The sequence below is a fragment of the Mercenaria mercenaria genome, chromosome 1, assembly GCF_021730395.1.
Source record: "Mercenaria mercenaria strain notata chromosome 1, MADL_Memer_1, whole genome shotgun sequence".
Classification (NCBI taxonomy): domain Eukaryota; kingdom Metazoa; phylum Mollusca; class Bivalvia; order Venerida; family Veneridae; genus Mercenaria; species Mercenaria mercenaria.
Genome location: NC_069361.1, coordinates 91,747,723 through 91,761,447, shown reverse-complemented (window position 1 = coordinate 91,761,447; position 13,725 = coordinate 91,747,723). Strand labels below are relative to the sequence as shown.

Sequence of the window (13,725 nt, the reverse complement as noted above, 5' to 3'; positions counted from 1 at the left end):
GATCACTATAATAAAAATTGTGTGCATTTTTCAAGGCATGGGCCATAATGAAGAAGATCGAGATTGAACAGAGCAACCCGGTCCTTGCCACCCAACATAATACCATACAGTCAATCACAGGGAGGATAAAGAAAAATCAAGTTGCTGCACTACCGACAGTTTTGAAGGCAGACGTTGCTACACAAACAGATTAAAACGTTCGGATAAATATGATCAGGATATTAATAAATTGGAACTGCAGTTCATACAGATTCAATTTAGAAAAAATACAATGACAATGGTTAAAAATAACACAATCTCCCTAAAAAAAAACCTTTCAGGTGTGCATGTACGATTGCGTACATTATAGATGAATACACTATACAATGTATATATATATATATATATATATAGAGAGAGAGAGAGAGAGAGAGAGAGAGAGAGAGAGCAAAATAGTCAAGGAGGAAAAACACTTTAATGGACGCACTGGGGAAGCCATTGGAACGGTCAGTAGCAAAAAACACCGCTGGGAAGTTTAAACCGGTTAACTACTCTTCTTCCAACTATGTCCCAGTTGCAGAAACAGAATCTATCAACTTATCGCTTCAATATGAGTTTAAAGCATTAAAGATCGCAAAAATAAGAACTGGTCATATCAACACTTGTATTTTTAAACTGTTAAAAGGCTGAAGTTTATTGCAAGTGGATACAGTTTGGGATTACAAGTTATTTCATTTTATCTAGATATTCTGTATAATATACAATTCTGTGTTGTCACGTTAATTTGTCGTCAAGGCATTTTAAAGGTCCAACTTCATTTCTAAGTTATATTTATATATATATTCGTACAGAACATAAACATTTATGAATCTGCAAAAATAATAGTTACAAAAACTTACCCCGAGCCGTTAGACAATTGATGTATATTTTCTTCGTGTTGCAGTAAAATACGCTGCAAGGTGTACTCAGATTATTTAGTAAATAGATCAATAAATATATACGATACCTTTGATATAGTGGTCTCTCATATTTGGCTTACCTACCTGCCAAACTTTGATAAAGCCCTCAATATAAGGCATACTTTTGCAAACTTTAAAGCACCAATAAACTGCTTCATAGCTCCTTTAAAATCTAATTTTAAACTGCATCCTTAAGTAAAAAGCGTAGACGTTCGTATTGTTGGAAAAGCGGATAAATGTGACCAGCAGCACAAACGTCTATTAACTTGATATTTAGCCCAAATATTATACGAAGGGTGATCTGAATGACATGATACCATCCTCATAACTTTATACTAATATATCGAAATCATGTGCAAGATAGAAAGGTCAATAGAAAGGTCTGCTTTCTTCTAGTATCATAACGTTCGGAACACCCCTCGTAGTTAGCACTGAACATATTTTTTTCGACTGATTAGTCAACAAGACATACTATGGCTTGTAATCACGGTCAACTTTATACGCTTTGCACTGACATTATCCTCCTACTTGATCACCATAATGATATACTAGTTATATCGGAAGAAACAGTATGACATCTAAGCGCTTGTAATTCATAATCAATTAATTTCTATTAGCCTTGTAAAACGTTAAAATACTGCAAAAAGCATCAAAAAAGCTTCTTTGAATAAATATAAGCTCTTTCCAACAAAGGATAACAAGAATGATCACATCACGTACTTCTAACAACACTTCTTCGTTCTCTTCGTATACATCATCAGATTGTCCGAACATTTTACAACTACTTGTCTACTTATTTAAAGGATATTAGTAATATAGATCTACATGATGTTATCAACGTAGCAGGCATACTTTGGTCTGCTTACTGGATGCAAATTGTATTGTCGATTACGTTACAGGCAGGTAGTGTATTTGACAATACGCTCAATCAAAGATACAATAAAGAATTTCAGAGTTTTCCATACTAACATATAAATAAAACTAGCCCTGCCTCCCTGGTGGCCATAAATGTAGACAAATCACAATGACTAGAAGAAGGAATTTGGTAGTAAGTCACCCGAAAAACACTTGTGTGAAATTGTTTTGAAATCAGTTAGCGATTTCGGAAAAGAGATTTTTTATAAAAGTTTTCCATCTTGTCATAGAGTGAAACCTTCCCCTCATCCCCAACTCGCAGTTATGTTTTTAACCATTCTTTTTAAAAAAGAAAATAAAAGGAGCATTTTTTGCGAAATTAGTTTGAAAATGGATGAGTGTTTTCTGAGGAGAAGATTTCTGATGTTTTCTTCCTTCTGGTTGGTATGACGACCAGAATTTAGGATGATATTGATTTCAAGGAATCTGAAAGAGGACCACCGTGAAGCTTGGTTCAAATTTGCTTGGTAGTGTAGGAGGAAATGTTCTTTAAAGAAGTTGTGGACGGAAGGACAACGGACCAATGAACCTTCGTGTTCAGGTGAGCTAAAAAATTCCATATCTTTGTTCTTGATTTTTAATGCGGTCAATTTACAATCCTGTTCAGTACAGATTGTATTGTATCTACAACCACGATTCTATATCAAGGTCTTTATAAACTGAAATCAGGCGAGAACAAAATTTATTAGTGTTATTTTATAACGTTAGGATTGTCAGTGTGTAAACTGGGAATAAAATGGCATTTTTGACAGTGTTAATTTTCAATTTGATGATGAATTTCGCTATTTCCGAGAAAAATATATACTCGCGGATTTTGAGTCTGGAGAAACGACTTGAAACCGAGGAAAATCATAGACGAAAACTCGAACAGAAAATTGACGCTTACCAGAAAAAAAGTATTCACGTGCGATCTGGCTAACCAAAAGTTGCAAGAAAAGTTAACTTATCAGCAAGCGGAACTACAAAATGTTAAAGAGCATATTTGGTCAACAGATGATTTCAAACACGAGGTCACAAATACTACATGGTGGGATCCATTGAAATGTGAGCTTTAATCTAATCATAAGATTTGATAAACCATTATCTGAAAAGTTCAGAAAAAATCTCTACATATTTTACTAGTGCATGAATGCACCCTAACTCCGTTTTCAAAAAATATATTCCTCTCTTATGATGTTATATTTCGCAAAAAATGCAAAAACCTATGTATAAACTGTCATGCTGAAAAGTGACATATCTCTTACAGCAAAACGACAAAATATCCTGGAAGCGGTAGCTTTTACTGCGTACATAGACCATGATATCCAACACATTGGCATTGAACAAGTCATACCTTATAACCAAGTCGTTACAAACATTGGCGGAAGCTTCAATACAAACACTCACGTGTTCACCTCTCCGGTTACTGGCATCTACTTGTTTAGCTATGTTGTGTCACAGCTGGGAATGACGGAAATTGATATCAAACTGGTCCTTGATGGGAAGAATACCGTCGATGCTATATCAGATCCTGTTACTGCTGGACACGATCAGCAGGCAGTTAACGTTGCAGTTTTACAGGTATATTGTATAACAGTATACGGTCTAAATGGTTGTTTGCGAAAATTGTAGCTGTATTCATGATCGTGAACATTGTGGGCTAGCTCCGAAGAGAATTTTCCAGAAAAAGAACCAAAATGTTTTATTTTTAACTTCTGTGATATAAAAACAAATTTTGATTCTCCAAACTTTTAATGAATCTCTGGATGTATGAATGATAAAGTTGATTTTAGAAGCACTCATTACATCCTCTTTGACTATATAGATAAAACCATAGTTTTGCGTATTCAACAGAAATTCACTTGAGTACTTCAGTTTTTTAGACGGCTTGTTGTATACCACGTTTGTTTTTGCATTTTTTTTGTATTTAACCACGATATTTTGATAAGTTTCCCGTGTATGACTCTGGCAAACATTTGAAACAGGTGCATCAGTACAAAATTATTGAAGAGCAACTAAACTGGAATCTCGGTGCGACATGCTTATTGCTGTTTGCTATTTGTTTTCTGCGTTTTGCTGTTTGCTCTTTTTTTTTGCCTCTTGCGTTTTACTATTTGTCTTTTGCTATTTTACTTTTTGATACCTGCCTATAGCTTTAAAGACATCAACGTAAAGCAGTTTTAAAGATATAAAATTGGTAATAATTTGAATTTATTTCTATAGCAGTGGAATCGTCTGCATTTTACGAAATCACGATACGATATGTTTTATTCTTTCAGCGTTTTGATTTTTGGTATTTTTGCGTCTTGATTCTTGCTTTTTGTTGTTTGTGTTTTGCTTCATGGGTTTTGCTATTTGTGCGTTGCTTTTTGCGTTTTGCATGCATTTTTTAATGTACATATCTGCATAAAGCTATAGAATCATTTATGTTAAGCAAGTTTTAAGCAATAAAATCGATAAAAAGATCCTCCTTGGTAGGCACAGAATGCAACCAAGCAAAACAATAGCAGATTCTGTTCATGAAAGGTAATGAAATGGGCAACAAGCCTCGCGCTCTCTAGCAGCGGCTTTAAGTTTAGCAGTGGACTGTATTATAAATAATATATCCATCCGCGGGCAATAGCAAAAAGAAAAAAGTAAAATGCAAAGAGCAAAACACGAAAAGCATGTAACAGAAAGCAAATAAAAAGCATGTCGCACCGGGGTTCCATAGTATGCCTATACAAGATATGAATATTGTAAGACTTAACGTTGCAGTAAACGCAACAATGTTTTACCGTAAAATAACACACGGCTCTGCTATTGTTTTTTTTTAAAACAGAAGCTGTAAATCAATGGATTTGAAACAAACTTTATGAACATTCTATTTGCTGTCTAGTGTCGTTAGATGGATGTTACCGTTTACTCATATCTATAGATTTCTACGCTTACTGACATTTTGATATGTTCTCTTATCTTCAAACAGGTTAACAAGGGACAGAGTGTATATGTGGTCAACTACTATCATACAGACGTTAACATCCGGTCGGACGAATTATATCGATTTTCTTCGTTTTCCGGTGTCCTTATTCAGCCATTGTAGACCAACAGCTTTATCGTGTATTCTAAATACATGAAAAAATATAATCATATTTCAGTACAAATCTTGTTACATTCTTCTAAAATAGAATTAGATTCTGAGAATATATTTAGTTACAGTTTGGTAAACCATGAAACGCGTGGTATGGTATGAAAATAGAACCAACACATGTAATTTTGGAATATTGGTCACCGAGCGAGATGGATCGAACCATTGGTCAGATCCTTTCTTGTAGTGTCTGACCACAACAAAATATAAATTAGTATATGTTGTCAATATGACTTTTTGACATTTAGAAAGAAGATTGACAGAAATTATTTTCCAGTAATGGGCCATTTAATAATTTAACTAATTATGACAAAGATTAATTATGAAAGTAGATAATAACACAGTAAAGGCTCGATTGTGAATAGCATAATGAAAGCAATTAAAACAAGCAATAAAACCCCTTTTCCTTCTTTTATGTAAATAAATATAAATAAGCAAATGAGTTATCTCTTTGATAGCGTTTTGATTCTACATTTTCAACTTAAATGGTGAACATTGTTTTAAATAGAAAGGAATGGATTCGATGTATGGCTAACTCAGCGCAAAACATGTTATCAAGATACCATACATTTCCAAATATCCATAGCATAAAATATGGACTATTTTCACACTAAACGATAACCTTTACACACAAAAACAAATTATTGAGATAATCGTTTAATGGAGTTTTAAAAACACAAGTGGTACTGCACATCAAAACAAGGACAAAGCTCTGAAGAAACAGCCACGTTCCAAGACCGCACCCCTCTCATCCCCTACAACAGTGTACACGTGCGCCAAGTGCCATCATCATATAACTCCATTTTGAACATAATTGAGCTGAACATTATCAAAAAGTACATCGGGTCTGGCAATATTATTTTTGACAAGAGTAGAAAATATAACTTCTGTTTCAGGGGGATTAAAATTTACTAGTCATTTTAGCCCAATTTGATATCATGTGTAAATCATGCCATATATTCAAGCTTGTCAGAACTAACGGCGAGTGAACTTTCGTCAGCATACAGTCGAGATGTACTTGAAACAGACTCGGTAATGTCGTTGGCTTCGCTTGTGCAGATAACTGGTATTCCAGTTTATTATATTTCATTTAATCCATATTGTCTAAATTTTAAAATGAGCCTTAAATGCCATTACCTATTGAAAGCTTTCCTTATGTCGCAGAATACACTACAAATAGAATTACGTTTGGAAATATGATTATATATATATATATATATATATATATATATATATATATATATATATATATATATATATATATATATATATATATATATATATATATATATATATATATATTATATATCAGTTAACTAGTAAACCGTCTTACGTTTGAAAAATATCTGAACATTTTGCCATTTGATATGCCGAATATACTTTGTAAATTTATATGTATTGATAATAAATTACCAATTGAGAAAGGCAGATTTATGAATATTGAAAGAAACTCTAAACATTGTCATTTATTTGACTCTGGACTTTTGGGTGATGTGTTTCACGATCTATCCTCATTTTATCGTTGATAGGAATAAGTATAAAGCCAGTATTATTTCAGAAATCCTAATGCCATAAAGTTTTCACAATTAGTGAACAGCGAAGATAGAAATACTTTGTTAAAGCTAGCAGTATTTTGCAAGAAAATCATGCCACTTTGTACTTAAAGAGAAAATCTTTTTCACTTCTCAGTCTCCATCATATAAAAATTTTGCTCATTTTTTTATGTTATTTCCATATTTTACTGTGGAGTGCTGTGCATCTGCTGGGGTTCTGTTTTCTCTGGTGCTTGTGTTCCTCTCTGGATGGTTGTACGAAGGAATTTAGCTTGAGTCATAGGGGCACATGGGTATTGGTGGAGAGTCCCTCGCGGTTGCTTAGTGTTTTATTTGCAGTATACTTGCACAGTATTTTGTATTTTGTTGTCTTATACTGTATTGTCTTATTTGTTATTGTTAATGGCCTATGCCCTTAAAGGGCCATGACTTTAAATCTTGAAAACTTGAAACTTGTCGAATGGCCTGGCAAAAAACCTGACTGCATATCATATATAAGATCAATCGTTAGGTACGAACAATTTTAAGGGAACATCTTAATAAATTAAAAAGTTACAAGGCCTGTTTTTTCAACAAGGACAGTTTGGCCACTGAACGTAAACTATTTTCATTTGTTCAAGGCGTTTATTCATTGAAACACTGCAAATTTTGAGGTGATCATCTCGGATTTCAAGTAAAATATTTAAATGTATTGTATTTTAATGGCGTTAAACAGTACGCCGTGGGCCAAATTTAATACATGTATTCAGTTATTAATTTAGAAAATTGTCTCATTTGTGGATACTTTAGATATGTATTGATAAAGCAAGATCTTGCCTCCAGGGTGAAGAAAACGACGACAATTTTGTTTATTTATCATTTTTGGGCTATACGTGGTGTACGTATCCACATCGTGGTATTACAAACAAGTGTTGATACATGCAAACCTTTTGTAACATGTCGGTAAGTTTAGTCACGTACAGAGCACTTGCCACTTTATCGAAACCAATGGTAACATCAATTTCGTACCTAATCCACTTTAGCTCCTGCCATGTGTCGTTCATCGTGTTTAGGTCAACGTAAAACGTGCCACACGACACATGAAACGAAACGCAACTATACGACACGACGCTTGACGGCGCGACATGGCGCACGACAATCCATCATGATGCAAGACATTCATGTCCCGAGCTCGTGCCGTACTGTTGCCCGTCTAATTGTGTTTAGAGCGCCGTGTCGAATTGTCGCCCATCGTGTTGTTGGTCGAATATCTACTCTACTAGGTTGACGCACGACATGCGGTTTGACGTGCGGCAATACGAAACGATGCCTGTCACGACATGTAACAATGTTACTCGACACTCGACATGATATGAAGGGTAACAATACGACACAACATCGGGACAATAGTGTCGCATGTCATGTCGCATTATTGTGTATGATGTCGTGCGACATGTGGCATCGTTGTACTGTAAATTCTATTAGGTCGACGCATAAAATGCGATACCACACATGACGATATAACAAAACACGCGGCACGACACACGACAATGCGACACGACGCGCGACATCGTATTGTGCGTCCAGCGTCGCATTGCATTGGTGTACATTGTGTCGCTGGTCGTTTCCAATGCATGCCGTACATTGACCTAAAAGATTTTATTGTCGATACACAACATGACGAGCAACAATGCACCACGACACACGATATGATCAGCGAACAATACGACACAACATCGCGACATAAATCATTGTGTTGCGCTTGCGTCGTATTATCGCACGTCGTGCGTCGTCTGTCGACCCAAACACGACATGAGCTTAAGAGGCTTCTTGATTTTGTATCATCCCTACTCTATTAGAATACAAAACGCAATATTTCTTTCAATATTTATTTCTTTTTTACGACGGTTGTATAAGAACTCCAGTAAATGTGCAATAACGGTAGTTATTTTCTGACCGGTAGTATGAATCGCCGTTTAAATAATTAGCTACCCAGACTGTTTGACCTTTGTTCACCTGAAGCGAAAAAGTATTTCACTATAATGATAACAAACAATGACTCTTATCTTTTTAATCAGTCAGGTGTTTTTTCCCGGTTTCTATATAGGACGTGTGTGCCTTAAGTCTACATTGGCAAAAAAGATGAGGTAAAGCTTTGGTCCTCTGGCCAATATCGACTTAAGAAACACCAATCTTGTTCTATAACATTTTCATTGCCATTGGTTGAAGTTTGTTAAACCAGTCGTGGACAACATGGCATGTAAACTACAATAATGGTCAAAACACAGTACGATATTGATATAATGCAGTATTACATAAACAAAATCTTATTAAATTATTCTTATTTCCAAAGACAAGCAGTAAAATATTAATAATGACACAACAGGGCATAAAACAACTTATAAAAAGTGTTGGATACTAATGTATCTAAATAAGTAGTTCACACTCTGGCAGATTCATTATGTATTTGTTTCTTTGACTTAAAGCGAGTGTGCCTTGTGTAATTTTCGAATATGTCACAATGTCTTCTTGAGCAACAAACCATGATTATCGGTAATGTGGCCAGCATAACTGGGTGCTTTTACATACTATCAAAAAGAGGGAACGACAGGATAGCAAACAAGGCAGGAAAGTTAGTTTGGGTATACCATATGTGCGAGGAAATCAGGAATTTCTATCCTACGGTTTCAAGAACCTTGGAGTGGAATTTGGAATCATCCTGGAGAACATATGACCAAAAACCCATCTGCAATACATGGACATTGAGAGAATACCGGGTACACTATAAAAGCTGAAATACGAAAACTCTGACGAGTGAAAGTTCTCTTTTCAAAGGAAAAGTTAAATAAGCCATCGATATTCCGACTGTGAGGGGGCATCCCTGAACACGATGGACTGAGTTACCTCCAGTATACAAGCCCCTTTTCCAGCCAAATGACCAGTGATAGTCAAAGTTCAGTGCTGAAGAGACAGTGTAATACTGACGAAAATTACACGAGTTATTTACTCGTCCGGAGTCAAAGACACAAATTTTTATATATTTTCTTCAAATATCACATTCTGACGATATAGGTCTTATAACTAAATGATATAGTTTTTGCTAAGTTGTCATTGTTACTTAAATTACTGTTAGGTTTTTTACAGTCAGTTTCTGTTATTAATACAAGTATTTAATGTCACGTAGATATAATTTCTAACGCTCTTTCATTTCGCTGCCTTGTATGTTGCGCATGAATTTGGAATTCATTGCGTTTAGAAGACCATTTGTTAGATTGGTTATAGTCAAATACGTTATCCTCATTCTTTAACGTTATTACTATTATATCTATTATTATTATCGATATTCGGCACAACATGTCCCATGACCATTAATATTAGTCTTAATCGTCATGATAGTATTATTTTAGTGTTTACTAAATTAAGTATTTTATTCAATGATGATTTTATCTCAATCTATACTGTGTAGTTCAGGCAAAAACAGGTATCAGCTGATCAACGTTAAAATTGTTTATACAAACAAATCTTAAGAATGAAAAAGAAAACAAAGCGTAAGCAAAATAAAATATAAAAAGAGCTGTTTATAAAAAACATGATTTGCCCCAGTGATGGCCTGTCACATTTTCAGTCCGGTTTCAGATCTCTTTGACCTTGACCTTTGATATTCTGACACCCAAAACAACGGAAGTCATCAACTGACCACAGGTAATCACCCTGTAAAGTTTCAAGACAGTAGCCCCAATTGTTCTTAACTTACTGTGCGAAGAACATATCCAGTCCCGAGGTCACTGTGACCCTGACCTTTGATTTACGGATCCCAAAACCAGTAGGGGTCATTCACAGGCCACAGGCAACCATCCTACGAAATTTCAGAATTTTAAGACCAGGCCTTCTGTACTTATGGGGGAAACCATTTAAAGTCTCAAGATCACTGTGACCGCGAACTTTGACCTACTGACTCAAAAACAGAGGTCCCCTACTGACCACAGGTAATCTTCTATGAAGTTTGAATGCAGTAGGCCAAATGGTTCTTACTGAGCGGAAACCATTTTCAGTCTTGCGGTCACTGTTAACCTTGACTTACGATCTACCGACTCCCAAAACCATAAGGTTCATATACTTACCACAGGCGATCATCCTATAAAGTTTGAGAACTGTAGGCTAAAGCGTTCTTTTCTTATTGAGCAGAAACCATTTTCAGTTTCAACGTCACCATGACATTGACATTGACCTTTGACCTAGCAGCAGGGTACATCAAATGATCACAATCCTACTATGAAGTTTGACGACTGTAAGACAAAGCGTTCTTTAGGTATTGAGAGGAAACCATTTTCAATCTCAAGATCACCATGCCATTGACCTTTGACCTGCTTATTCCCAAAGTAATAGGGGTCGTTTACTGACGTTTACAGGCAACCATCCTATGAAAACTGATAACTGTAGGCCAAGATGTTTTCAAGTCTCAAGGTTATTGTGACTTTGACCTTTGACCTAATACCCAAAAATTACAGGGATCATCTACTGACCGCAGGTAATCAATTTGTGACGATTGTGAGACCAAACACTCTCTGATGTTAAATACATGTCATTCCCCATTATGCTGAACCATTATATTCTAAGTTGATGACACATTGTTTACTGTAAAGCCTACTCTAGTTTTGAGACATCATGTATGTCAGTAAGTTATCTATATCATATGGTTTTAAGATTAAGATTATGGAATTAAAAAAATCAAAGAGAGGACTTACAGTCTCCGGATATACTAAATTCAGTTTGGATTGTGTGAGAAATTTGGAATTAATACTGATTGAGTTTAAATTTGATCAGGGCAGGATTTGGACCTTTCTTGTATATCATAATTGTAATTTACGGCTAGTTAACATTTTCAAGGTATATGTTGATGCTTTTCAAAATAAACTTTGTTATTGTTAAAGATGGCTGGTTTATTTTTCTGTTACTTTTAGTATTTAAATAACAAGCAAACTGGTCTAAAGATACCCGACAGACAAACCAACAGACCGAGTCTGAACAAAACAATATAACCCTCTTCTTCGAAGCGAAGAGTGGGGATAAAATAGGCAAACATTTGTACATTTCAGTATTTTATAATACCTGAAGGACAGCAGTGTTTGTTCCCTGAATACCTTGACCGGAGTGAAAAGGGTCAGCAATAGCGTCAACTACATTTTGTCCGTCAATGACTAGTCGAGTAGTAATCTCACGTGCACTTAACTCAGCAACGGCAAAGCTGAACAGATACAGTCCGCTCACAAGGCTCGTAAATATGTACGTCATAGGGTGATATCCTCCTCCAATATTAGTCAGAACGTTATTGAAGGGTAAAGGTTGGTTAATACCCATATGGTAAGCGTCTTTGTCCATAAACGCCGTAAATGCGACTGTTTCTGCAACTCTCTTAACTAAAACGATATAAACGTGTTATCTTCAGTTGGTCACAGTTCACTATTAAGTGAAAAAGACGTCGGATAGTTTTCATCAACACTTATTATAACCAAGACATTGGAACAAAAGTCGATATAAATATTATGACACTTAACTCTGTATTTAGTATTATCAATCCTCGAGCGATGATATTGTTAATCTTAGTCAATGAATAGAGACTTTATTGTGCACTTGAAAAAAAGTTGTGTGTGTTTTTCTGTATACAAAATGTATTTTCTATTTTAAATAAAATTTCTTCGGATAAAACTGCTTATATCACAAAATGCTATTTAGCTTATGTGACAGTTTTTGTAAATACTCTCCTTGCCATACACAACTTTTAAAATAACTGAATATAATTTTTTTTTCTAGTTCGGCTTCTAGTAACTCTTAGATACTCTATTAATTTTTAAACATCTAACCTGTATTTGTTGACCGGGAGGTCACGTTCTGTCCTCTGACACATGAATGGTCTAGCCGTTTTATAACTTCGGCTTGGGCCTTCACATTTTCTTCTAATCTTCTGACCGCTTCCTCTAACTTTAAGACTTTTCCTAGACCTTCCTTATGGGTTGACAGTTCATCCTCCAATTTTGACAGTCTCTCCTCGATATCCTCTGCATATGCACAGACTATAATTGAATAAACAAAGAAAATTACAAACCTCATTGCATCGGTCTGAGTGCACTATTAAACTTTTAGAACTTGTCTTTACTTGGTGCCGTTCCTGTCCTATCCGTTATCTTTTGGAGATAAAATTGTATTGTTGTCAGAATTGTGTAGCAAAAAAAAATGGCCCATGGGAAATGAATTCTTGAGAATTTTAAGTCAACTGATTATTGTCGGTTAATATACTCCTTTCTCTTTTTTCTAATAGAGAAAATGACGAGGCACATATTTCATTAGCTCGTATGAACAGACGTAATAAAACCAAGTCTGTTATCAGTTTGCTATTGCTTCTTTGCTTCTAAAACATTTAATTACTTTTCGTGTCTAAGTGTTTATTTTCCACTTGGTAGCATGGTATCCATTCAATTCGCTGCATATTTGCGGTTCTGAGTTCGCCGGTGATGTCGAGAAATACGCGCCCTTTCCCATCCGACCCCCGGACAAGTCAACCCTGCTTAATTTGACAAAGGTGGAAACCAAACGTTCAATTCATTACGTTACAAAATTGATAATTACCAGCTTAAAAAGTTAAACTATTTTATTTCATGTAATTTATGTTCCATATTCCAGTAAAACTGCAAAGTTATCCAACATTGTGTCGTCTACCTTTAAAGTGTAATAGCCAAATTATACATCTTTCAGAAAATGGACATAAATTGAGTAAATATCAGAATCTTAAACTCTTATACTTAATTTGGCCATAGAACTCTAGCATTTAGTGGACGACTTCATTTCCTCACAGACTCGATGGAATTCTAGTTTTACATAATATTCTGCACAATCAAGAACTAATTATATTCAAGTAGTATATAATATACTGATAACGAGGAGGCGCAAGTCTCCTGACAGTTGTATAAAGTAATCTAGATCTCACAAGGCGCAGAGTTTAAAGAACAAAAGGTAAATACAGTACTAAAGTTAAAAACAAACTCTTATTGGTCAAGATTCCTATAACTTTTAAAAACATAAATGCGCATCTTTCACAAAAATATTTCATATAAGTTATTAATTTTAAAGGTAAATAAATTTAACTCCACCTAAGATATCAATTAACTGTGTTTGTTGGGCTATATTCACAATTAAATGACATGTATAACAGTAATTGTTTAAAAAAAGACATCCAGCT

The 13,725-nt window shown here is 35.1% G+C and overlaps 3 protein-coding genes across 3 annotated transcripts in view; 2 read left to right on the top strand and 1 right to left on the bottom strand.

Moving 5' to 3' along the window:
• LOC123530465 (probable G-protein coupled receptor 158) overlaps positions 1-328 on the top strand; it is a 31,081-nt gene extending 30,753 nt beyond the window's left edge. Inside the window, exon 13 of the mRNA XM_045311243.2 lies at positions 36-328. Within this exon, the coding sequence (XP_045167178.2) occupies positions 36-194 (159 nt within the window). The 3' untranslated portion in view covers positions 195-328. The remainder of the gene's footprint in view (positions 1-35) is intronic.
• A 128-nt stretch (positions 329-456) lies between these two features.
• Positions 457-4,969, top strand: LOC123545402 (collagen alpha-1(X) chain-like). The gene is made up of 4 exons (XM_053523707.1): positions 457-643; positions 2,673-2,897; positions 3,100-3,413; positions 4,798-4,969. The coding sequence occupies exons 1-4, from the start codon at positions 457-459 to the stop codon at positions 4,912-4,914; spliced, it is 843 nt and encodes a 280-aa protein (XP_053379682.1). The 3' UTR covers positions 4,915-4,969.
• A 6,622-nt stretch (positions 4,970-11,591) lies between these two features.
• Positions 11,592-12,651, bottom strand: LOC128548520 (uncharacterized). The gene is made up of 2 exons (XM_053523629.1): positions 12,353-12,651; positions 11,592-11,908 (listed from the first exon to the last, which is right to left on the bottom strand). The coding sequence occupies exons 1-2, from the start codon at positions 12,597-12,599 to the stop codon at positions 11,592-11,594; spliced, it is 564 nt and encodes a 187-aa protein (XP_053379604.1). The 5' UTR covers positions 12,600-12,651.
• Positions 12,652-13,725: the final 1,074 nt, after the last annotated feature.